Source organism: Bombyx mori, chromosome 1, assembly GCF_030269925.1.
Source record: "Bombyx mori chromosome 1, ASM3026992v2".
Classification (NCBI taxonomy): domain Eukaryota; kingdom Metazoa; phylum Arthropoda; class Insecta; order Lepidoptera; family Bombycidae; genus Bombyx; species Bombyx mori.
The window spans coordinates 250,892-278,823 of NC_085107.1; the positions used below are offsets into that span (position 1 = coordinate 250,892).

General features: G+C 41.8%; 1 protein-coding gene across 2 annotated transcripts in view; it reads right to left on the reverse strand.

Moving 5' to 3' along the window:
• LOC101739615 (adenylate cyclase type 6) overlaps positions 1-27,932 on the reverse strand; it is a 203,776-nt gene that overhangs the window by 103,195 nt on the left and 72,649 nt on the right. For both annotated transcript variants that reach the window (XM_021352310.3, XM_021352309.3), the window contains exons 3-4: positions 27,522-27,904; positions 13,976-14,179 (exon numbers count right to left, since the gene is read on the reverse strand). In XM_021352310.3, the coding sequence (XP_021207985.2) occupies positions 13,976-14,179; positions 27,522-27,635 (318 nt within the window). In that variant the 5' untranslated portion in view covers positions 27,636-27,904. The remainder of the gene's footprint in view (positions 1-13,975; positions 14,180-27,521; positions 27,905-27,932) is intronic.

Below are 27,932 nucleotides of genomic sequence, written 5' to 3' on the forward strand. Positions count from 1 at the left end.
TACCCTGGGTCAGGAAAGTCAAGTACCTGGGCATCACCCTGGATGCATTGATGAAATTCCGCCCGCATATAAAATCTTTCCGCGACCGCAAAGCGTTTATTCTCGGCCGACTTTATCCTAAGATTTGTAAGCGGAGTAAAATGTCCATGTCAAATGTCAAATGTCAAATGTCGACGTCCCAGACACGTCCTTACGGATCCATCAGATTCAATGACTCTTGCATTAGTCGCCTTCAGCTCTAACACTAGGAGAAGGCGTCGTGGCTTAAAAAATAAGACAACCGGTGTAATCGTATCAAGCGATGCAACAGTGTTCGAATCACGCAGGCAGGTACCAATTTATCTAATGAAAAACGTACCTATCGATTGTTCATGATTGACTTCCACGGTGAAGGAATATCATCGTCTAATAAAAACAAACCCACATAATTATAATTTGCATAATTACTGGTAGTAGGACATCTTGTGAGTCCGCACGGGTAGGTACCACCACCCTGCCTATTTCTGCCGTGAAGCAATAATGCGTTTCGGTTTGAAGGGTGGGGCAGTCGTTGTACTGAAAAAACTGAGACCTTAGAACTCATAGCTCAAGGTAGGTGACGACATTTACTTTGTAGATGTCTATGAGCTCCGATAACAACTGAACCCCAGGTGAGCTGTGAGCTCGTCCATCCGTTAATGCAATAAAAAAAAAAGAGAAAAAGTATTCGTTAATGATTAGTCGAGTTTGAGTCCTGACTGGCGTTAAGTCTTTAGCAACTTCTTTATTTTATAAACAAAAACTCGGTCCCGTATTAATGAAATATTCAAACCTTTTTTTTAAGAATCATAGGTACATTTGTAGCAAAAAATAAAGAAACTATAAAAATACAATTTAAAAAGTTTGATTATAACGGGGTTGTTTAATATTAAACGCGGTTTCATTAAATTGAATCTGCGACCCAGTTTTGCGTCAAGAAAACGCATTGGATTTCAATAGTAATCTAATCGGTCCAGCGTGGGTCTTCCCAGCAATACCAATCACTGCACGTGATTACTAACCTAAAGCGGAGCGTGCATCACACAAGCAAATTTGCTTAACCTATAATATAATTTCGAATTGCAAATTGAATGCAATAGCTTGCGGTGTCTACCGAGATTTTTCCCAACGATCAGGTTATGGAGTGAGTGTGTCATGTGTATAAAGCAGGTTCTAATTTACTTCTATAATATAAGTGTACGTAGCATGTAGTAGCCGTTCTTAATTATACATATATTTGCAGGTTTGGTACTTCTATTTGGAACGTTTTTCCGTCCATTTTTGAATCATTTTTCCTTCATTACAATTAGCGGCAAAATCCTCTCGAATGAGCTTGAGTAGAATATTTGTAGACATTATTGGTAGCTTTTCATTCTTTCCTGCAGTAAATACGAAGTTTTATGATGCCTTATTACTTAATCAATATTATCACATAAAAACTTGGTACCTGTTTGTGGGATTAGAACAAACCCACACAGTTGCATCGCTAGACATCTTACCCTTTAGGCCAGGCCGAATTCATCTGAACTGTAATGTTAGTCGAACAAAACTGCCTTCGTTAATAAATTTCAACAAAATTGAAGTAACCAAATATCTAAGTGTACTTTAATTAAGATTAAGATAGCCTTTCCTAACAATGAAATTAAGTTAATTTTTATTTATTTTAATAACTTGGTCACTAGCGCGATATATTATGTAGGTATTTAAAAGTTTCAATATGTAAGTAAACACGTATTATCTAGTTTTATTATTCGACACCGGTTTCTTGATCGTCTTGCTGTACAGCATGGGCCTCCCCAAGGGTTCTTCATAATGTTCTCTTCAGCGTTTTTCTCATCCCAGTCGTTCCTACCACTTTTGTTGATGTCATCTTCCGATCTACATTGTTGTCTTCTCTAGTCACTGACAGATTCTTCATTGTGCTTTTGATTTAATTGACAGTTGATAATTAATTATTTCTACACTCAATGGAAATCTCAAAGTGGAATCTTTACCGCAATATAATCGATGTTGTCAGGTGTTTTCTGTTGGTTTTTGTTGGTGTTTTCGTCGATCTTCCTTTCCAAGTTTATGTTATGTGATTCACGGCTTTTATTCGTTGGTTTTCACTGTGGTACGTAATAAGAACTGGGAGCACTATAACATACACTGTTGTGCTTTTGACAGTCGGAACCGGATGTACTTTTATACATTAATTCATATAATTTCAAGGTACATCTTGGATCCCAGAGGCTGGGCAAACGACATTCAGACACTTGTCAGAGCCTCGGATGTAATAGGTGTATTTTACGCCGACATCGTATACTCGTATAGCGTTTTTCACTTTTACGCAGAAACCATTGATTTATGGGAGATAAGTGTAGTGAGTGGTATTATATATTTAATTGAATTTTGATTTTGATTGAATGAAGAGTAGAGGTATTAATTAAAACTAGAGGTCCCGCAGTAGTCGGAATTCGACTATAATTAATTGGAATTGTAAGTTTGTACACTATTATGATTATATTTTATACTTCTATAATCACAAATTTCACCAAGACTACACTATAAAAAATATTAACAAAGACAAACAATATTTTATCTATTCTCAATTTGACAACAGACGTCAAGAACAAAAGTTTGACAATAAATAGTATGCATGCGTGTGTGCGTCAAATACATGCTATGTAGTGTGTGTAATGTTTTCTTTATTGATTTAATGTATGTTTTATGCATTATTTTAAAAAAATATTAGCATTGTGCACTTCTTCTCTATATTCTCTATAAGTGTGGAAAATTTCATACTCCTCCGTCCGCGCAATTTTCGTAAAAAGGGATACAAAGTTTTTGCTTCACGTATTAATATATAGATAATCAAAATAATTTGAGTACTGTCATGACTGTGACATATAAACGTGTTTTGATTAATAAGCATAAAAATATTTATCTAGAAATCGATAGTTTTAGTAACTTGACTGTAACTTGTGATTGAAATTTATAATAGAAGATGGTAGAGAGACTTGTAGCTTACTTGTAGCGGATACCTAAATTTTCTTTTCTCTTCTCTCTTCCATTGGTATTATTAAAGCCTTTTCTTTTGTATTGCTTAGTAAGAATATGTTATAATCCGATTTTTTTAAATGTATTCATACTTAGACTTACTTTACAAAAAGGTTTAAGCTATAAACAAGCAATGCATGCCTATGAATATTATAATCAGCTCCTACTTAACATAATACGCTTCGAAAACAAACCACAAATATAGGCAAAAACCCTCCTGTGCCCTTTTATCTCTACCCAATGAAGAAAGACCTCTCGAGCGAAACACTTTGCTAAAAAAAACGGATCACGAAACATGGTGTTGTACACTAAATGTTGGTCCATATGTTTCTTCAAACGAGAAAAAACATTGAATCTTTTGTATCGGTATTTTCTTGTTATGTTTATTTTATTATGTTTTCATAATTTGATTTGGATAATTCAATTATGTTTACTTTACACTATGATTTAGGCAATGAGCTCGGTATTCTGGAGTCAAATAAAGGTAGAATAGGGAAACAGCTCATGAGGACTCCCAATTCCGGATGAATAAGCTCACGGCCCAGTTGATGTTAAGTAGGTAGCGGAGCTCACAACATGAATGCACCCACTCTCAGATATAAGATCTAAGTCTGAATTGTATGGTATGACGGCGGTCTCACCGTTCAGACTGGGACACATTACAGATTTGCGGTAGAAATAAGTAAGGTGATGGTAAATACTGGTGTGGTTCATAACACAGAGGCAATCGTGAGAGGAGAACTAAGCAAATATACTATTTTCAGGTTTCAATGTTTTATACTATGTTATTCCTCCAAGACATTGACTGATGCAAGCCGGCAACTTACAACTCCTGATATTGCTAACTGATTGAATTTTACAAATTTAACTGTACGCAATTATTTGAAAGGGCTAATATATAAAAAAACATCCTTCATTTTTATAAAAACGACTTGCTTTCCGAGCAATAATTTATGCGTTAGGGAATAACATATGTACGAAAGAAAAATACTATGAACCAAATCCAGAGCGCAACGATTAATATCAAATATCAGAAATAGTATTTGAAACGAGATAATGTTGTGCGGGAGAGCTCGACGAGACCTCGACGCTAAACTATGCAGTAAGCTATTGTACGAGTAGGAGTGTAACAAGAAAGTTCAACTTCCCGTATGTTTTTTCGAATATTCGAACAAAAGTCGTGAGCTTTCCGTTTCACGCGTGGATACATCCTGATCGCGATCCTAATTGGACGAAGTTAAATAAGAAGGACCCAAGCACACAAATATTGTACAATAATCGTGTTTCCGCCCTCCACGGAATTAAATTAGTGTATTGTATGCCCACAACGTAAGCGGTTTGTTTGCAATTGGCTTGCAATTAATTATCTTCTAATTAACTAGCTTTTGCCCGCGAGTTCGTCCGTGTGGAATAGTTTACAAATAATACTTTATTTTAGAACAAATTATAGAACAACTCTTAAAGAGAAACAATTCAGTCATACATTATTTTAGCAAAACTTGAACCGTTTCTACAGCGCACACAGCGGAAGCTCTCAAAAAGGAAAAAAAAAACGATTTTGAAACACTATTTATTGATGCTCCGCTTGTATTAGGATTAGATTTTATATCTAATACTGAAATAATTTTTCAAATCGGACCAGTAGTTCCGGAGATTAGCGCGTTCAAACAAACAAACTCTTCAGCTTTATAATATTAGTATAGATTTAACTTAAATTTAATTTAAAATCTAATAACATGAAGTCGGGTTCTGGTAATCTTTCTTTAACGGGATGTGCGCGGTGTACATTATTCATTTATTTCTTTACGTTTAGAAAGGAAGTATTACTGTTGCGTTGTGGTAATTGAGCGCGGACTGTATGTTGTTTATGAAATATTTATTTTCCCCTATATGACAAGTTTAAAGACTTAATTTATGAGAAATAAAAATCGATGCGTTGCTCTTGACAGATGGATTCGAGAGAGAGAGAGTCGTTGTCATGGCGGACGTCGCTCGCTGACGCTTTGAAGCTCAGAAATTGAACAATTACTCTTTTCCAGTTTCACTGGGACAGGTCAGAGTGATGTTCCGATCAGGGTCAAACATCTCGTATATCAATGTAGTAATAGCACTCGTAAGTTATCATTATAATATTATATTGATCACTTCTATGAACACCAAGATTAGATTTTCTCTCTGAGACATCTTTCGACACATGAACAGGTGCAGCAAGGCACTACTTTTGACCTTTGAAGACAACCTAAGTATTTTATATAGTAACTAAGTAGTAATGAGTACGACCAAAATATGTAATTTGTACTTAATAGGCTATTGGAAATATAAAATCGTGATGCCAGTTCATACTATTAGTCAAGAAAGACATTGCATCGTGAGAACGTGTTAAGCGAACCCAAAGACATCAAGAGACGTTTGTAAACATTCTCAGAATACTTGTCCTCGGCTTTGAATCGGATTCAGTTCACCGTAAATTTTCAAACAAGATAATTGAGCGTCAGGCCGTCAGCGCTGCGGGTACAGCTTCGACAGTTTCACGCACAACTCTGAGCTCATTCGAAATCCTACCCGAGTTTAGTCTATTAACGTCGACGGTTCACAGCCAGAATTTAGAATATTAGCTTGTTTATCAAGACGTCTAGAAGAAGAAACAAACGGGCAATTATTAAGCATATTTAATGGATGTTATTATACATATAAATCTTCCCCTTCAATTAATCTATATATTAAGAAAAACCGCGAGAAAGCGACTTTGTTTTATATTATGTAGTGATAGTACTCCACTCGACAATAAAAAAAAGACGTGTGGTACTCGGAGACTGATCGGAGATTTTTTATCAAACTTATGTAATTATAATTATTTATTTATTTTATTTATGCAGTATTTTTTTCTTTGTTTTTCTTTGATATTAATTCAAGTTACACTTTTTGAGCGTGGTGACCAATAAAAAACATTTTTTTTTTCTTTTATTAAATAATAGAGAAGTTAATATTGTTCAAAATATTTTTATTATCTTACAATACATATAGGTTATTCAGGAATATTTATCGTTAAAACTATAGGTTTATGGTAACTGAAATAAGAAACATAAGTTTGAGATTTGATATCTTCTAAATATCTGGAAAATACCGCGTCAATGGTAGTCCCATATTTTGTTATAAATTATTATTTTTTAAAGTTCGAGATTTGTCCACGAATGTTATTTAGATTAAAAGTGACGCAATTGTATAATAATGTTATTATATTTTGAATGTTCTGAAAATATATTGAAATAAAATATCTTGAGTTTGTATGAAACAATAAAAATATTTCCCTTATTGTTAATAAGAATATTACAAAATAAATTGAATATTTAATTCGCATACGCTTTTAAGCAAATAAAGTATATATTTGATATATTTCATAGATTTTAAACAAGTTTATATGTAGGTATATTTATATTTGTAGATTAATAATTTTAAGTATCCGTTTTAGAAAATTACCAATAGCACATTGTGGTTCATTTACTGTCAGTTCGGAAGTTATCCGAATTAATTTGTCTCTATTATTGTGTAATGAAACATTTCAGGTACCAACATATACAATTATTATCATAATAATCTTGTTGTTATAAAAAAAAATCATTAAATTGTTCGTTTAAGTATCCAAGTTAAGGCTGAGAAAGGTTTTGTTTGTTGTCAACAAAAACATGTGACAAAAAAAAATACAAAAGCGTTTCGTCACATTTATGGAGATACGCCCCGTCATGACCTATGCAAGCACAGTGTTCGCTCACGCGGCCCGCACTAGCTTAAAATTATTCCAAGTTATTCAATCTCGTTTTTGCAGGATAGCCGTCGGAGCTCCGTGGTTCGTCAGAAACGTCGACCTCCATGACGACCTGGACTTAGGGTCCATCAATAAGTATCTTCAGTCGGCGTCGATGCGCTACTTCGATAAAGCGGCACGACACGAGAACTCTCTTATCGTGGCCGCCGGTAACTACGTTTCCGTTCCTGCGGACAGAATGGAAAGCAGTCGACGTCGCCCCAAACACGTCATTTCGGATCCTCCCGATCCACTAACGGTGCTTTTAGGTACCTCAACACCGGTCATCGTTCTCATCGAACCCGTCGCTTGCAACGAAGGGCTCGACGAGTAAATTAACCCTCAGACACAGCCCACTGAGTTTCTCGCCGGATCTTCTCAGTGGGTCGCGTTTCCGATCCGGTGGTAGATTCTGCGAAGCACGGCTCTTGCTAGGGTTCGTGTTAGCAACGTCATCAGGCTTGAGTCCCGTGAGCTCACCTACTAGTTAAGGCGACGCTGATATAGCCTCTCAAGGCTATCAGCTTAGGTAGGAATTAAAAAAAAAAAACACATAAATCGGTGCTTAGACTTCTTACTTTAAACACTACACAAGCGAACGCGAGCTACATAGCATAGGACGCATAGTAAGGGGAGGAAGGTTTTTTTCGTTATGGAATTTCACGATTCCGCTCTCAAGCCGTGCTCAAGGCCCGCGATAAAATCTATGCAATAGCTTAATAGTCCACTTGTACTATGAGTTGTTGAGTTGTACCGGTAAAACTTGGAATAGAACGACTTGAAATTCTGACGCTGGATTCTCATTCGATTTAGTTTCACAATATTTTAAGCCCAAAACAACTATGGCATTTTAACGGGGTCGTGTGTTGTTTCAGCGCGACACAGAACCCTCGACGCACTGTTGTCTATTTCACTTCAGAAAGTAATTAGTTGGAGGAACTGAGAGTCACTAGTCTATTTGTGTTTTATGTTATTTATTTTAAATTAATAATAATTCCCTGATGAAGCCTTAGTACGTGTCTCTCCATGTAACTTGAACATTTATTTATCAATTGCAATCTCTCCTGATTTTGTCATGTTCGTATGTACATATGCGAAAAACAAGGGGAAAATCAGTGGAAAACCGTCTCCTTTGTACAAATCCATTTAGACGTTTTTGATCAACATGAAGATAATCAACATAATCTGCTATGAACTGTGAACGATGAAGGTATTAAGAACCAATTATAAAATCAATTAACGCGACAGCGGAGGTTAATTCAGTCTTCTACATTTGCGTCCTATCTGTTTATTGAAGGTTACGTGATATTATACAAGGAAGGCTTTCTGCGGGGGTACATCGAGTAATGTAGGTAATTGTTCGTAGTGTGGTCGGAGTGCACGTCGCGGCGCACGCGGCATGCCAAGGGCATCCGGAGAGCTCGCTGCGACCGCGTGCCACTCGGATAACCCGATATTGTTGGTTGGTTCCGTGGCTTGGCTGCCTACTCAATACTACATCAATAACTGTTAGTAAGGGTCTACCGTGGGTCACCGTATCCCCATAAAGTTATACAATTACTGACAAAATTCGTATTTATCTAATGAGCGGTGCTTAGCCGTTTAGTACCTTCTAATTTATATTAAAGTATTCAATCGTTTCCATTTGAAGTGGTACAGCTGTCATAATATGCAATTGACATTTAGCTTAGTTTTCATACGTGAAGATGCTTGCATATATAATTCCTGAGACGTTACAGTGATGTGTAATAGTGAGGAACAAATAAGTTGAAGACATTCTTGATCCCTCAATCCTTTGTTACTGAAACAACTTGGAAGTTAAACTGAGCGGTAGGCACCGAGAACAACGCCGCTTTAATACAAAGGATCTTATTTTTTCTTTCGAAATAAAATAATAATTAGGATGTCCAGAGTATTAGTTCTATAACGAGTTTATCGAGAAGCTCCATACTAATATCTGAACGAATCTCTAGGCTTCGGGAGGTAGGGTTAGTTGAAATCAAAAAGGATTTTATGTTATTTAAGTAGGAATTTACAGGCACTCCTCCTCATTATGACTACGCCATCCACAGGTCTTGTTCGCAGTACAGTTTCGTGTACATCATACAAAATTAAAAAAAAGTATTATTGAGCTTGTACGTACATATAATAAAGATGACTTCAACTATAATAGATAAAATCTGGTCTGCGTCACTAGGCACTGGACATTTGCTTTCAAATAATATCTTTGTTTCAAGCAATATTTAGATCAATCTTTGTCCCAAATTCATTCTATCTCAACGGTTAGATTCAGTATACAAAGACGGCTTTCGAACAACAACAATTATTATCCGCTTTTTGATGTAAAACAACTTGCATAAGTCGTCGTGGTCTAAAGGATAAGACGTCCGGTGCATTCGTATCTAGCGATTTTTTTTTATTGCTTAGATGGGTGGACGAGCTCACAGCCCACCTGGTGTTAAGTGGTTACTGGAGCCCATAGACATCTACAACGTAAATGCGCCACCCACCTTGGAATATAAGTTCTAAGGTCTCAGTATAGTTACAACGGCTGCCCCACCCTTCAAACCGAAACGCATTACTGCTTCACGGCAGAAATAGGCAGGGTGGTGGTACCTACCCGCGCGGACTCACAAGAAGTCCTACAACCAGTAATTACGGAAATTATAATTTTTCGGGTTTCATTTTTATTACACGATTCATTTCATTTTTATTATCCTTCACCGTGGAAATCAATCGTGAACATTTGTTGAGTACGTAATTCATTAATTGAATCATAGAAAAATTGGTACCCGCCTAGGATTCGAACATCGGTGCATCGCTCAACACGAAAGTACCGGACGTGTTATTCCTTAGGCTACGACAACTTCAAATGCAATCGATCGAATCTCAAGCGGGTATCAATTTTTCTAATGAAATAAAATGAAAACGTGGGTTGCTTTTCAGGATATGGTCAAAATAGCCCTTCTACTCATATTTGTTCATAAAATACATATTTATAACTACTCATACCATGCACCCCACGCTTTTTTACAATAAAATCATTTTTTCTTAAACTACTTTTAATTTAAATTTATTTTTTTATTTTTCTGGATTTTCCATTAAAGCGTATTTTGTTAGTTTTTTTAAACTATTATTTATTTTATTAATGAATTACTTTATAGGATAGCCATTTAATAATTAATTTAACGAAACCGAAGCAAACATCCTAATAGAATCGAATACACGATGTGTACGAGGAAAAAGTTGTACGAGTTTTGAAATAGCACTGCACCACGGATGACAGCTACGCGATGGAAGCACGCAGAGCCTTTTAACGAGAGCGCGCTGTGTGATATGCATACAGCTTTGACTGGGAAAATTATTTTCTCTCTGAAACCTCATTTCAAATTTCTCACGATTGTATAAAATTCTGAAGCTCGTCGTGGCGTGTTAACACATTAATTAATTCACTAAACTGGTAAATAAAACAATGTTGTGTTTTCACGAACTGAATATAAATGTGGTGAGGAACCAAACATCTGTATGGATAGCGAGCCGAGGAGGCCACTGGTTCGATTGTTTAAGATAATATTGCCGAGATACTAAAAACATTCAATATATTTGTTTAGGGAACAATATAAACATAACTAAGTTATTTTAATGAATGTAGCGGTGACCTGGAACCTGATTGTTTCTGCTTATCTCGCAGCATTCATCGTTACTGCTAGGGGCGCTAGACGATCACGTCTCAAAATATGATTTATCTCAGATTTATGTCGAAAATATAACTTAGGTCGGAATTTGTGTTATATCGTTATAGCCCTGGCGACGCAATGTTTGATGAGCAATAAACAGTAAGCAGAAAGAGCATACTAGGGGTGGTCAATAAAGTGATAATGAGTAGGACATAATTATCTTTCATTCAATTTTTTTATACCTAGTTACCTTTTAGGCTTATACACTATTTATATCATTTTTCTAAAATAAAAAAAAAACTATTTTAAAAAAAATCATCTCTCTGATCCCTTATAAAATCGTGGCCGCGAAAGCTACTGTGTGATTATATTAAAATTTATGGCCCCTGGGATGTTCTCTTAATCTCGGAAACAGGTAGAAATCACTAGGAGCTAGGTCCGGTGAATATGGAGGATATTCCATTAGTTCGAAGCCAGCTTGAACTGCAGCGACTTGAATGGCAGCCTCTCTGGACTTGTCTCAACTCTACATTTGTGCGCAGGGACGTTATCTTGGTGAAACAAAACAACTTCAGCGAGCTTGCCGCGACGTTGCTTGAGTATTTCCTCACGCAACTTTGTTATTTGTCCGGCGTACAAAATCCCCGTCATATAGTGGCTCCATGATTAAGGTATTGTTCATTACCAGTCCTTGGCTCTCCCAGAAAGCCCATGCCCAGCCCATGATCTAACCTGAGCGCGGTTGGAATCGTCTTAAATTTCTTTGGAGTTAGAGATGATGGTCTCTTCCAAATCATAGATTGTTTTTTCGTTTCCGGGTCACAATGGTAAAACCATGCTTTGTCCATAGTTATGAATCGAGTACAGAATTCCGTCAAAATCTTGTTATATAACTTGTTGTATAACAAACTCAAACAGTTTTGTGAAATTCTCAGTTTCGTTTCTTTCAGTGCGTCAAAAAGCATTCCGGGCACCCAGCGCGCTGGCACTGCTTACGTACCGAAATGATTATGTATAATAATATTATGGACCCCTGCTATAGGAATCTTCATTTCATTGTAATTAAACAAACAGTTCCGCCAAGACAATGTTTTCAACTTTTTGAATCATTTGTTCAGTAGCTACCGACGGAGGCCGCCCTGTGTAGGGGGCGTCGTTAATGGAAGGTGTTCCTCGCTTGAACTCAGCACACCAACGTGCGACCGTGGACTATGGACGAGCATGAACCTCTAATGTTGCTTTCAACTCTTGATTCACCAGCTCTGTTGTAAAATTTAGATATTTTATTACTGCGCGAATTTCAATTTCAACTATTTTTAAGAACACGTTCCGGCACGACGCAAACGAATGACTTCTATTTAAAAAAAAAACAAAAAAGAATTGAAGAAAGAAAGAATTGCTTTTTAATACGCTTTTATTAGCTGGATACGTATGTTATTAGTATGTATGTTAGTATGTAAGGGAATCTATGAACATGGTTTTGACCCCCTTCGAAACATCGGATTAACTCGAAATTTGACTTATTAAGGACCGATGACAATTCCATATTTTAAACAGTTTGATCCGTTATGCTTACTAAGATAATCAGGATTGGCAATTTTTTGTTTTCCTGAGACCAGGCGTGTCTGCGTCAAGACTAAGAAGGGAAACTACCAAGCGCGCCGATCACTTATTTCTCGGAAAAGCTACCGACTAACTCAGACCTTTTTGAAAAAAAAAAACAGTTGGAATTCAAGTAAAAAATGAAAAAAAAATAGTTTGAAAAAAAAAAAAAAGGTTTTATAGAAAATCCAACTAAGAAATATAAAATAAATTTTAATATAAAAAATGATTTTATTGAAAAAAAAATTGAGTGAATAAATCTATGTAATTAGTATATACGAATAAAATGTAAAATAATTATCAAACTTTCTATCACTATGATCATTAATAAAACCTACAATTATCGCCTTACCGAAATTTTACATTCGTTTCATTATCTTGAAGCCAAAATGTTTTGACGGTTTCACTTCTACCACGTGTGAATTGCACATATGTTTTTATTTATTACTATTACTATATCTAATGTCTGCAGTATTTATTTTTTCTCTTTCCGAGGAGAATGTATCGCATTATCACTATTTATTGAACAACCCTCGTACAATATATTTAAAGACAGACTCTTCATACTCTTGAATTCGTCGTGGCCTAAAGGATAAGAGGTCCGGTGCTTTCGTATCCATCTATATGATTGTGCTGGTGTTTGAGTCTAGCAAGCAGGTACCAATTTTTGTAACGAAATATGTTCTTAACAAATGTTCACCGGCGAAGGATTAACTTCTTAAAGAAATATAATTTGCGTCATCACTAGTGATATTGGGCGCGTTGTAAGCCCGCACGGGTTAATACCACCGCCCTGCCTATTTCTGCCGTCAAGCAGTAATGCATTACGGTTTGAAGGGTGAGGCAGCCGTTGTACTAAAAAATGGAGACTTAAAGCTAATGATGTTTAGAGGTGGGTAGTATGATGTCTATGGGCTCCGGTAACCGCTTAACACCAGGTGGGCCGTGGCCTCGTCGATCTCTTTAACTTGAGAACATGATGTGATATCATTATGATTCGTATGTAAATCCGAGTCGTCGTTATATCGTTCTTATATGAACTATCAACCGCAGTTATTAGGTGATGTCTCAATTCATTATAATACGAGTGTTTTTAATATAAACTAAGAGTTCTTATTCAATTAGTTCAAGTTCTCAACAACTTGTTCACTTTATAGTTGAGTAACATTTAATTTAACTCACGCCATTCTAACAAGTTTTTCACTACAAAGCAAAGTTAGCGTGAAAAGGCAAACAATCTACAAACTGTCTTCGTGTTCAACAACTCACTAACTGGAGTGAACACTTTATGGCAACCGTTCGTCCGCAGAACAAATAAAATGTTGCGAATGTCACTCCCGCAGAGACCACGCCGGACCCGAATGCAGCAGTCCAATTACCTATGTAATGCAAATGTAGTCTTTATTGACTCGTTGATAAGGTCTCATCAAATTCACAGTAAGTTTTCTGTAATTTTCCTCTCAACAACAGGAAATATGACTGTCACAAGGCAGGCACGGATGACCGCTTCACTGCTTGAAAATACGTGAAAATTTTAAAGTTACGTTCGAAACGGCTCGGTCTGATTGAAAACGACAACCTGAAAGCTCTCGTGGTCCAACATGAGTTGAAACGCTTTTTACTTTTAGTTACAGAGCTAACGAAGGCGGACGATAATTAACGTGGCTTTAGCGGGACGAGATAGGTTTTTTGGAAAAGAAGAGTTTTTCAATTTTCTCACCGTTCTAGATTTTTCGTGAAACGTTTTTCGTTTCATACAAGTACACGGTGTGATGTTTATTGCTGCGAACATATATAACAGACGAATGGTTTTTGGAGGTAAAGTGAATGTACTTACCGTAGAAGGGCTCTTGGTGCTCCGATTAGAAGAGAAATGTTCTATAACTTCCCAGTTGGACTTCTTGGGAGCGGGCGTGTCGGCCGGGGAGGGGGAGGCGCGGTGCGGCGCCGAGGGCGTGCTGCGGCCGGAGTCGTCAGCGGCGCCGCGCGCGGGGGCCGCCGCCGCCCGCAGCGACGCGCACCGCCGCCCGCGCAGCGCCTCCTGCAACAACAACACACGCATTTCATTTATTTCAATTATTATTACATAATTGCTGTTCTCAGAAATGTGGTGCTGGATAAGGATGCTCCGTATATGTTGGACTGAGCATCGCACCAACGCCTCGATCCTGAAAGAACTAAATATCTCTCACAGGTTATCGTAAACAGTGCAATCCAGGATTCTTCGATTTTTGGACACGTATCGCGACGGCCAGCAGAGTCTATCGAGAAACTTGTTGTTCAGGGTAGGGTCAATGGTAAGAGATCTCGTGGACGAATCCCCATGCGTTGGACTGATCAGGTGAAAGACCTTACTGAAACCCCACTTAACGAGTGTGTGCGCCAGGCCTCGGTTCGCAAACTGTGGGAAACATCTGTCAAGGCTTTAATAAGCAAGAATTCCACATCACCACAACTGCTGTGCAAAAGCAACCGATTATGATGATGAATTGCCGTTCTTGCTCTCTTTATTTATCATAAGATATCTTTTATAACCTTTCTAGTTGTTTATCAAAAACCATTACGCTAATTATGACTGTAATAGTTAAATATATGTATGTACGTGTGACCGGTTATTGAACGAAGAACATGTCTATGGGCATCATCACATCTATCCCACCGTCTCACAGAGGCCGGACCGGCAGCCGCCAGAGACATGGTCACCGGTTTCCTCGGTCAGCGTACCGGAAGCCCGCTTTGATGGCGCCGCGCTGGAGCGGTCGGGGCAACGCGGCTTACTATTACCCGACTTCCTATTATGAGCAAGCATGCCGAGCACGCTGCCCTACGCCTGTGTGCCTCGGCGCACAAAGCGGTTGGAGCCCGAAACTCCTAGGGGGCCGGGACATGGATGGCACAGCGTAGCCTTCCAGGACTAGTCGCCGCCAAGCATCGACGCCACGATCCCACGTGGGGTTGGCCAATCGCCTCGACCACCACTCGAGTACGGACCGCCGAGAATGGGCCTTTCAGGCCCGCAGCTCACTTTTGGGGAGACGCGCCACGCCCAGAGCACGAGGCTCGCTGCGCCACCGATAATCGGCAGCGAGCGACTCCGCCTCCAGCTCAACATGGACGGACTGTTAGTAAAAGTCTAAAGTAAAGTTACCCTATGCAATTTAGAATGTCACTGTGCTAAGGTTCCTTGAAGTACCTATTTCAACCTAATAAATGTACACGGATCTTAAATAAGTGCCCATTATTTAATTAGATTTTTTTTATATCGGAAAGTATAAGTTTGCCTATTATAAAATTCTCTCAAATATAATTAAAACCACCTTTATTCTTATCTCTAAAAGATTGAAATCCTGTGTCGGTGATATTAAAGCATGAAATTACCATAAGGATATCACAAAAGGATCTACGTCTAAAAAGGAATTCCTTTACGAGTTATTTACAGATGAGAAAGCATGATACCGGTTGAGGGTTACATTTCAATAATTAAAGTAATCTCTGACAAACGCGAAACGCTAAATTTTCTCTTTCACTCTCTCGGCGTATTGAAGTTTGCGCGACGTCAGATTTATAATTTGAATCATTTATATAGTATTGTAGTCTTTTTATGTTTTTTTTTATGTTTACGTGGGGAAATGAATAATGGTATTCAAAATTCATACATTTTGAATATGCTTCGATATTGAATATTTTAGCCATAAATTTGAACTGGTTCATTGGATTACAAGTATGTTATTTGGACTGGAAGCTCATCCAATGCTTGTAGTGAAGCTGAGATCCAATATTTGGTGGGTGCGCATAATGCATAGCTGCATCCTCTTAGACGAGTAAAACCATTCCGATAGAGGCACCCGTCACGTGCGGACGTGCCCATCGACCACTCGATCGCCCGGCCTTTGTTCGCCCGGCTTTTGTTAGCCCGGCCATTGTTCGCGCGGCCTGTGTTCGTGGTACATCTGCCGACCAAGTGTTTTTTCCTGGAAGTTTTTATTTGTTTTGTTTCCTTTCGTTATTTCTGTGTTCGTGGTACATCTGCCGACAAACTGCTTTCCTGGAAGTGTTTAATTGTTTTATTTCTTTTTGTTATTTCCGTTTTGTTGTGTTTTTTCTTTGTCCTGTAGTAATCGTGCCGCATCGCCACCTGTGTTCAATAGAACCGCTCAGGTCCGAGAAGTTGGGGCCTCGCCGCAAGGCGAGTGTCTTCAAGACCCGGGGCCGCCCCACCTGGGCACTCAGCGATCATGGACGCTGTGTTCGCGGAATTCCTCCGACTTCGTCATCCACAGCTCGCCTCAGAGTTTCTGGCTTTCAAGGCCAATCACACTGCGAGCTCTCTCGAAGACTCCGCCGTGCTCGCTGCTCCTGCGTCGCCTGTACCTGCGTGCAAAGCTTCTACATCGAGCACCGCAACCTCCGTCGTGCCTGCCGTTCCCGCGTCGCCTATACTGGCGAGTAAAACTGCTGCGTCGTCCGCCGTGGCCACCGTTCCAGCTGTGCGATCATCCGCGGCCTCGGTCGCGCCCTCCAAAACACCTGCTCGTAGGTCACCGGCGCCCGCCTCCTCGTCCTCCGACTCTGACTCGGAGATGGAGGTCGACCTCGCCCCCGCCTCATCGACGGATGGATTTACCCTGGTACAAAAGGGTAAGAAGCGTGCCGCGGAGTCTCGAGCTCCCGCGGCCGCTAAAATTAGCAAAGCCGCGAACGCGTCGCGCCCCCGCCCTCAGACTCCCGTTGCGCCCCCAGCCCGTGCCACTCCGTCGCCGCGTCCGGTGGCACAAAATAAAACCCAGTCCCCTCCTCCGGTAATCCTTCAAGAGAAGGCAGCTTGGGATCGAGTTTCCCTGGCCCTTAAGGCCAAAAATATCAATTTCACGAATGCCCGTAACCTCGCGAACGGCATCCAAATAAAGGTGCATTCATCTGATGACCATAGGGCCCTCACCTCTTACCTCCGTAAGGAGCGTATAAGCTTCCACACTTATACGCTTCAGGAGGAGCGCGAACTCCGCGTTGTAATACGCGGAATCCCTAAAGAGTTAGATGTAGAGCTCGTAAAAGCCGACCTGTTAGAACAAGGCCTACCAGTGAATTCTGTGCACCGTATGCACACCGGTCGCGGTAGGGAGCCATATAATATGGTTCTAGTCGCTCTCCAGCCTACCCCCGAGGGTAAGAAAATCTTTAACACACAGACCGTCTGTAGGCTCTCTGGTATCGCTGTCGAAGCCCCCCATAAAAAAGGCACTCCTAGCCAGTGCCATAACTGTCAATTGTATGGGCACTCTTCCCGTAACTGTCACGCGCGCCCCCGATGCGTCAAATGTTTAGGCGATCACGCCACGGCCCTATGCACTCGCGATCAAAAAACCGCGACGGAACCGCCTAGCTGCGTCCTGTGTCGAACACAGGGTCACCCCGCAAATTACCGCGGATGCCCCCGAGCCCCGAAAATAAATCGCCGCGTCGCCCGCCAAAACCGCCTCCGAGCTTCCGGCCCAGACATCAAAGCCTCGGCACCCTCTGTGTCGCAGGCTAAGCCAGCGTTCGTTTCGGCGCCGGTGCCCAGTGTCTCGGCCTGGGCGAAACCGCTGCCGTACATGAACACGGCTACAACTCCCTCCTCCGCGATTCGTCCCGCCCCCGCGACTCGTCCCTCTCCCGCGACTTGCCCTCCGACCGCGTCCGACAATCTCGCTTTAGCGATCGACTTCTTTCAGTCGATCAACTTTGAGCGCGTTAACGCTTTGGGCGACGCCATTCGCGCTGCCTCCACTGCACAACACTTTATCGCCGTTGTGCAGGAATACGCCGACGTATACGCGTCATTAAATACGTACGTCCTCCCCTCACTCCGCCGGTAATCAATGGCGTATATAAGTAGAATAAAGCCCCTATCCGTGACGATAGGATTTTTTAACGCTTACGGTCTCGCAAATCAACGTGATCAGGTTTCTGACTTTTTGCGTGATCATCAAATTGATATCTTTTTAGTGCAGGAGACCCTACTTAAGCCCGCGCGCCGTGACCCTAAAATCGCGAACTATAACATGGTCAGGAACGACAGGCGCTCTGCCCGTGGTGGTGGTACCGTCATTTACTATAGAAGAGCCCTGCATTGCGTCCCGCTCGATCCTCCCGCGCTCGCTAATATCGAAGCATCAGTGTGCCGAATCTCACTGACGGGACACGCGCCGATCGTTATCGCGTCCGTTTATCTCCCACCGGATAAGATCGTTCTAAGCAGTGATATCGAGGCGCTGCTCGGTATGGGGAGCTCTGTCATTCTGGCGGGTGACCTAAATTGTAAACACATCAGGTGGAACTCACACACCACAACCCCGAATGGCAGGCGGCTTGACGCGTTAGTCGATGATCTCGCCTTCGATATCGTCGCTCCGTTAACCCCGACTCACTACCCGCTAAATATCGCGCATCGCCCGGATATACTCGACATAGCGTTATTAAAAAACGTAACTCTGCGCTTACACTCGATCGAAGTAGTTTCAGAGTTAGATTCAGACCACCGTCCCGTCGTTATGAAGCTCGGTCGCGCTCCCGATTCCGTTCCCATCACGAGGACTGTGGTGGATTGGCACACGCTGGGAATCAGCCTGGCTGAATCTGAACCACCATCGCTCCCGTTTAACCCGGACTCTACCCCGTCTCCTCAGGATACCGCTGAAGCCACAGACATCTTAACATCACACATCACCTCGACATTAGATAGGTCATCGAAACAAGTTGTAGCGGAGGACTTCCTTCACCGCTTCAAATTGTCCGACGATATTAGGGAACTCCTTAGAGCTAAGAACGCCTCGATACGCGCCTACGACAGGTATCCTACCGCGGAAAATCGTATTCGAATGCGTGCTCTACAACGCGACGTAAAGTCTCGCATCGCCGAAGTCCGAGATGCCAGATGGTCTGATTTCTTAGAAGGACTCGCGCCCTCCCAAAGGTCTTACTACCGCTTAGCTCGTACTCTCAAATCGGATACGGTAGTAACTATGCCCCCCCTCGTAGGCCCCTCAGGCCGACTCGCGGCCTTTGATGATGACGAAAAAGCAGAGCTGCTGGCCGATACATTGCAAACCCAGTGCACGCCCAGCACTCAATCCGTGGACCCTGTTCATGTAGAGTTAGTAGACAGTGAGGTAGAACGCAGAGCCTCCTTGCCACCCTCGGATGCGTTACCACCCGTCACCCCGATGGAAGTTAAAGACTTGATCAAAGACCTACGTCCTCGCAAGGCTCCCGGTTCCGACGGTATATCTAACCGCGTTATTAAACTTCTACCCGTCCAACTCATCGTGATGTTGGCATCTATTTTCAATGCCGCTATGACGAACTGTATCTTTCCCGCGGTGTGGAAAGAAGCGGACGTTATCGGCATACATAAACCCGGTAAACCAAAAAATCATCCGACGAGTTACCGCCCGATTAGCCTCCTCATGTCTCTAGGCAAGCTGTATGAGCGTCTGCTCTACAAGCGCCTCAGAGATTTCGTCTCATCCAAGGGCATTCTCATCGATGAACAATTCGGATTCCGTACAAATCACTCATGCGTTCAACAGGTGCACCGCCTCACGGAGCACATTCTTGTGGGGCTTAATCGACCAAAACCGTTATACACAGGAGCTCTCTTCTTCGACGTCGCAAAAGCGTTCGACAAAGTCTGGCACAACGGTTTGATTTTCAAATTATTCAACATGGGCGTGCCGGATAGTCTCGTGCTCATCATACGGGACTTCTTGTCGAACCGCTCTTTTCGATATCGAGTCGAGGGAACCCGCTCCTCCCCACGACCTCTCACAGCTGGAGTCCCGCAAGGCTCTGTCCTCTCACCCCTCCTATTTAGCTTATTCGTCAACGATATTCCCCGGTCGCCGCCGACCCATTTAGCTTTATTCGCCGACGACACGACTGTTTACTATTCTAGTAGAAATAAGTCCCTAATCGCGAAGAAGCTTCAGAGCGCAGCCCTAGCCCTAGGACAGTGGTTCCGAAAATGGCGCATAGACATCAACCCAGCGAAAAGTACTGCGGTGCTATTTCAGAGGGGAAGCTCCACACGGATTTCCTCCCGGATTAGGAGGAGGAATCTCACACCCCCGATTACTCTCTTTAGACAACCCATACCCTGGGCCAGGAAGGTCAAGTACCTGGGCGTTACCCTGGATGCATCGATGACATTCCGCCCGCATATAAAATCAGTCCGTGACCGTGCCGCGTTTATTCTCGGTAGACTCTACCCCATGATCTATAAGCGGAGTAAAATGTCCCTTCGGAACAAGGTGACACTTTACAAAACTTGCATAAGGCCCGTCATGACTTACGCGAGTGTGGTGTTCGCTCACGCGGCCCGCACACACATAGACACCCTTCAATCCCTACAATCCCGCTTTTGCAGGTTAGCTGTCGGGGCTCCGTGGTTCGTGAGGAACGTTGACCTACACGACGACCTGGGCCTCGAATCAATTCGGAAATACATGAAGTCAGCGTCGGTACGATACTTCGATAAGGCTATGCGTCATGATAATCGCCTTATCGTTGCCGCCGCTGACTACTCCCCGAATCCTGATCATGCAGGAGCCAGTCACCGTCGACGCCCTAGACACGTCCTTACGGATCCATCAGATCCAATAACCTTTGCATTAGATGCCTTCAGCTCTAATACTAGGGGCAGGCTTAGGGACCCCGGTAACCGTACTCGTCGAACTCGACAAAGAGGTCGACGTGCAACCTAACCCATGCATCAGCCCGCTGAGTTTCTCGCCGGATCTTCTCAGCGGGTCGCGATTCCGATCCGGTAGTAGATTCATTCGCGAAACAATTGCTCTTGAGTTGTTAGGTCTCCTTCGGAGGCGCTCGGGCAGTTGTTAGCAAATCCCACCCCTCTTGGCTGAGCCTTTGCTCGCCCACCTGTCCTGGTGAAACTGGAAAGGCCTTCGGGCCACCAGTAAACTTTCAATCATAAAAAAAAAAAAAAAAACGAGTAAAACGACAACGTCATTGTAACGCTAACATCAGTGTAATGTTGTTCCGGTCTCCATTATACTCGTTATATGTGCTATAATTAAATTATATCGATAAATTGGGTAATTTTGTTTACAAACAATAAGACATAAAAACATCTAGCCCATTACCTCGGCAGCGTTGCCTCGGACCCTAAACTTTCCGGTTGTTTGAGAGCGCGTTTCCAGTGTATTATTTATTGAAATCACTTGTTGTATTATAAAATTATTTAATTACATACATGATTCCTACAGTAAATAAATAATTTATTCCAGATCCACCAGCAGTAAATGTTTAAGGAAATTAAAATTCTGTTCCTGTTTAGCTTTTCAGCTACGAGTACCACTACAAAAATTTCTTAAATGCATAATATGTAAAGCAGTTGTAGCTACGCAGTACGTTTCATCATCATATAGAGAATCATATAGAGGTTACATTATTTTTCATTATGCCACATGAATTTCTGTCGTAAACTATCCTTTTCTGCATCTAGACCTGTACATACATGTACCTGTACAAAATGATATGAATGTTTCACATCTGCCAGCCTTCCAGCGATAGATCGTTTTATTTTATTGTCATTATATTATTTCAGGCGGTTTTCGTTTTCACGGACTACTAAAGTAACTAAATTATAAGCTACAACTAATAATAAAATGCGAGGACGACTAAATAGAAATACTATTTACTACTTTTTTTCTGCTTATCTAATCGCTGGTAAACTCGAGGAGCTATTTCAGTTACGAACGGTTAGGTTTTTTTTATGATTGAGTCATTGCTGGTGGGTGGCCCTTTCCAGTTTCAACAGGACAGGTGGGCGAGCAAAGGCTCAGCCAGAAGGGGTGGGGCTTGAGAACAACTGCCCGAGCGCCTCCGAAGGAGATCTAACAACTCAAGAGCAGCTACTTAGCAAATGAATTTACTACCGAATCGGACTCGCGACCCGCTGAGAAGATCCGGCGAGAAATTCAGCGAGCTGATGCATGGGTTGGTTTGCACGTCAAACTCTTTGTCAAGTTCGATGAGTACGGTTAGGTGGGCGAGCTGACTGGGCTTAATTTGGGAGGACTTGGGAAGCACAGCCGAAGAGCAGACTTCATTGAATCTACCACCACAAGTTGCAGTACACAACTAGGATATTTACAGTTATTATAAGCTAGATAGGTACAAGTTTACTTTTTGTTAATTCATGTAACTCAGTACCCTCAGTAAATGTCGGAGATGTAGTTTACTCTTGGATGTAAGTAAAGTAAACTAATGATAGGAAATAGGAAACTATGCCCACATTGGCTCTGCAACAGCAACGAAAAGATTCGTAGAACGAACCCACGTGACACTTACCATACTTAAAGATTGTTAAAATGGATGCAAGCATAAAATCTGAGTAGCAACTCAGCATTCAACCCGACTTTGAATAATAATGGAACATTGGAAACAACGGCCTGGCAGGTTGGAGCTCCCTGACGTCACCCACCGGATCGTCCGGCACACAAGAATGGCCCGCGACACCGAGCCCAGGGGCGGCTGAGGGAGCAACAACAAATGAAGCTTGCTTGTCAAAACACATCAAGTACTTTTAACAATGTATTTTGACAAGTTCTGATTGTTTATTGTTTGTTTCAACTAAGCAGTAGTGGTAAGTTTGATGCTTTGAGCTCGTCCGGTCGGGTAGCTAGCGGTCACTAGTGAGTGACTAAGACCTCGTGGCTCGAGATGGGCGCCAGCATTCACGTTGTGATTTCTATGAGTAAAGTTCAATATATAAATTGTACGAGATATATAGATTGATCCAGTGGTCATACCGTATATCACTACTACTGGGGGATACAATTTCTTCCCAACCTTACTCTCAAAAATTTTAATTCTATCTACTTAATAAAAAAATTATGCAATTTTCATTGATGTTTTATTGGATTTTAGGGCCGGCGTGTTGATCGAGCGACCTAGGCACTCGCACGCCTACACGTACAGCGTCGTCAATTATATTCTTTGTTCATTCTGTGTTCATTTCCTTTTAGGAAAGGCTTCTTTAATTATTCTTGACGAACGATAATATCATATTTCTTTCTTAGATTCGTGTCATTATATGGATTCACTTTGATTATGTAACAGTTTCGTGTAATCATTCTAATATAAACTGCTACAACTCCGTTTTATGTAAGCTATTTAATTAGAAATTACAACATTGTAGAACATGAATATACATTGAAGTAATTTCCAGTGAATTAAAGCTGCCTCTTACTCCCACGAGACCCTTCTTCGAGTAGTTCAATGTGAAATTATCAGGCGTGCAGCACAGATGTAGCCTCTCGCTGTGGCGAGCGCAGTTGAGGTGTGCCCACTCTAGAGCCGGATTATACGCGAATGGATGAAAGAACGATATGAAAAACGATGTCTAATAGTTAATAATATTTTTGCAAGTGGAGATTAAATAATTGAAGTGAGAAATAATTTTCTGGCCCAAACTTACCCCGGTCAAGTTTCCTAGAGCGATGCGACTGACATCGTCACAGAACATGAATTTTAAATTCCGTTTCCTCTAAGCGGTTAAGGGCAGAAGAGAATCGTAGAGGTAGGTTAGAACCGTAGGAATATACAAGCATACATTAACATTGATCTGTGTTCGATTGAATATATAAAAATAGAAGAATGTACAAACGAACCAATAACGTGTTGGCTACATTTTGTTACAATAATATTGATATTAACTAAAATAATACAAAGGAGGCAGACGACGGCAAGTCGAAGCATCTGTGTTCTACTAGAAAATAGAAATACTACCAATATATAATTAGGTATATACTTGTTACAATTTTAAGACGCGCTCGCGCGGCCCCTTTTCATCTGAGTGGTTCCCGTGACTCAAGTTCCAAGACCAATTCCAAGAACACAAATTATTTGAAAAAAGAACAGGTAAAAGATGCATCGGGTCTGGAGATGGGCGACCTGACCCCCGGCGGCGGCCGGTGCGCTGGTAACGGGAGGTAACTGTCATGAAACATATGAGCATAAAGAGCAGAAAGCATCGAAGTCTGTCGGTAGAACCAGAAGTTCTAGTGTAGCCTTGAGATCGGAATTTTTGACAATCCATATGACTTTCTTCTTTATGGAGTCAAACAGAAAAGTCTGCTAAGAATTCCGATTTCAATTATTTTTCATTGATTAGCTATTAACGAGCTTTAATATTATCTTTTTTATCATTTTATATTCTTGAGAATGTCAATAACAAAACAAGACACAAAATTCTATTCTGAATGCTGTTTGTTTGTAAATAAATGAATGTAAATATTCAATTCACTCCCTCTTTTCGAATATTTCACAGTATTCATGGTCTCGGACGACTAAGGACAACTAAGGACGACCAAGTTATTCGTTTTCATCTGACTATTCTACCTATTACCCTCTATTTTTCTATAAAATTCGTTATTTACCGAGATGAAATCGGAAAAGTAGTTTGAATTGTGTCTAGGACTCTCGAAACCGAAGACAATACTAGTTTGATTGTATAAACATTAAAAATAAGAAAATACAACAATAATTAAAATGTAGCTGCATTTATCACCTTATACATCACGTTTGTCTCGCACCAGACTCGCAACGTGGCCCTGTATATGTATTTGTATTCAAGATATCCCATGTCGACTGTTGTTGTTCCTTGCAAGTCATCGGCAACACAGTGTAATTATCGTATGATATCGTAAGCTTACTGTATTCACAATAGTTTAAAAAAAATTGTAATGAGCCCATCAGAAACAATAGCTATAAGGTATAAAGCTGTAGTGCGGTCTTTTCCTCACGTTCCTCTGCTCATGAACGTAACGGATTACGGCTGTGTGCCCCCGGCGCCTAATTATACACGTTATTACCCAAATTGAGATTGGTCCGCCTAACCTACGCCTTCATATCGTATTCTTCGTATTCTGAAACAAAATGTAGGCACCAGCCGACATCAGACACCTTGCTTCACCTTCCGAAAATCGTACTACGTGTTTGTAAGTAGTAAACTATGGGTGGCGGCATTTACGTTGTAGATGTCTATGGCCTGCGGTTACCACTTAACACCCGGTGGGCCGTGAGCTCGTCCACCAACCAATGCTATAAAAATTATGTCTCGAAACATGTTGTTCAACCGTTCGCGCCATGGGTTCCATTGAAAAACAACTATACAATGCATTTGAATTTGCGGGCTAATACTAATACTACATATTTTATTAACGACATTGCCCTACCAGAAACGATATCTTATGTATTTTATGTTTTATGACCTTTCCTTGTAATTAATACAATCCAATCTAAAGATTCAATAAAATAGAGATTAAAGTTTTGTTCTTGCGTGTCCGAAACAAGTTCACACAACACTAAGATAAAATGTCTTGATCGTGTCCTTTCCAACATGCTATATTCTACATAATAATATTCTCTCTTCAAGCTTTTCTACGTGTCTCCATCGCACCAACCGCGGGACTCTAATACATGCAAAAACCCAATTCCCAACAAAGCGCCCGCACGCCCACAAGATTTATTAGGGTACACATATTTTGAACGTTTTCATATTATTTATTTGAAGGTAAGCCTTATTGAATGATCGTGTAAATGACGCGACACGTGTGATCACACATGTAGCGTGATGTGTCGATGCTGGCACCCGCCGCGTGGCGCTTGTCGTAGAATTGTGTGACTTCCTGTATTTTATTCACTTATTTAAATCAAATGTCACTTTGATACTTTTGAATTCGCATTAATACATTCTTCTTCTTTTTTTCCTTCCTATGCCGATAGCCTTGAGAGGCTATATCAGCGTTACCCTTTTTTTTGACGTTGGGGAATCCATTTACGGATACCCGGTCGAGGGGGGTAACGGACCGGGTTATGTCGGGCTCCGGCGCCTACTGAGAGGAAGAAAGGGAGAAGAGAAGGGCCGAAGTCCTTCACCTCTCCCAATTTCTGACAGGAGACTACGCTTTGAAAAAGGCGCGCGAAGCACTTGCCCCGCAGAACGACTACCGACTAACCCCCATCGAGCTCCACCACACCGACTACACGAAACTTACAGTACCGCAATGCGCGCCGATAGTCTCACCTTCGTCGGTACCCGTACTAATGGTAAGACGGGATCGCATCCCCGGGAAAATCCCAAAGGACGTCGTCTCGGGGGACACACCGTGAGCGGCGCACAGGAGCCACCTTGCATAGCTTCAACACCAGACCAACAGTCGAACCTGGCACTCGATAGTCCCTGCGGGGGCTGAGCGGCGGCCTCTCGCACGCGCCGTTCACCCCGCCTTCTGCGCTGAGGAGCCGAAGAGGGATCCCATTCTCTTTCGCGCCCCTCAGCCTCACGAAGCGCCATGACCAAGTCACAGAACCCGGCCATGGCCTCCCACGAACTCCGGTCCTCTATCATACGGGCGACGACAACCCACAAAGAGAGGTCCTGCGCCAGCACCGCGACGAGTGCCGCGGGTGCTGCCGTGGGTGCTCCCACCGTGGGCACGCTTCTAGCGCGTGCTGGGCGTCATCGTCCGGGTGCCCGCACTTGTGGCAGCCCGGATGATACCAGCGTTACCCTAGCGTGTAGGTGAGCTCTCGGGGCTCAAATCGAAGGTGTTGCTAACGCTGGCCCTGACAAGAGCCGTGCTTCGCAGAATCTACCACAGGATCGGAAACGCGACCCACTGAGAAGATCCGTCGAGAAACTCGATGGGTTAAGTTACCCGCCGAGCCCTTCGTCGCAAGCAAATGGTTCCGCGAGGACGGTGACCGGTGCTTAAGGTACCTAAAACCCGTTAATGGATCGGGAGGATGACGTACGTAATGACGTGTTTAGGGCGACGTCGACTGCTTACCATTCGGTCCACAGGATCGGGTATGTAATTTATGCGTGTCGTGCCGCCTTCTCAAAGTGGCGCATTGATGCCGACTGTATATACTTACTGATTGAGTCAAGCTCCAGGTCATCATGGAGATTCACATTTCTTAAGAACCACGGTGCACCGACGGCTATCCTCCAAAAACGGGCTTGAATAATTGAAGGGGTTTTAAATTAGTGCGCGCCGCGTGAGCGAACGCTACACTTGCATACAACGCGACTGTTAGTGGCCGACAATCTACTAAAACACTTTCTTTAACCCACAATGCAACAATATAATTATTGTCTCAATAAAATGTATTATGAGCTGGTAAATGTTACGTTTTTAAAGCCCCGCGCCTGCCGTCAAAATTTTAAGAATGATCTACCGTTGTTCGCACACCCCGGTTTTCCAATAATAAGCTCCCCGACTACTGTTGTGTTAGATCCTCTTCCTATTAATAACATGTATAATATAATATAAAACGTAGAGGCTGTCTATTGGCAACATAAAGACACTCACCACGCTGTGTCCGCTGCGACTGCGTAGACTGAGCCGCATTTTCCAGTCGCGCTTGGAGGTGGCCCCCCCCTCGGAACTGAACGAACGCTTAATAGGCAACGACATGTTGTCCATCAGTTAGTTACCTATCTTCACAAATACTTATAACTATTCACAAATAAAGCGTCCCTGCCACTTCATTGTCCACACACATAAACGTTAGTATGGTTTTGTTCACTTCACTTAACTAATCCTAATTATTAGAAGCACTAAATAATCTTATTACCTACATAGTTCACTTCATCACTAAACTAATGACTAAATATATCTAATCGAAGAACTACTTAAAACTAAACATGAGTGTCACTGAGCACTGAAGTTCATACGAAGCGGGAGAAGCATACCTGAAACAAACAAATAATTCTAATTAAT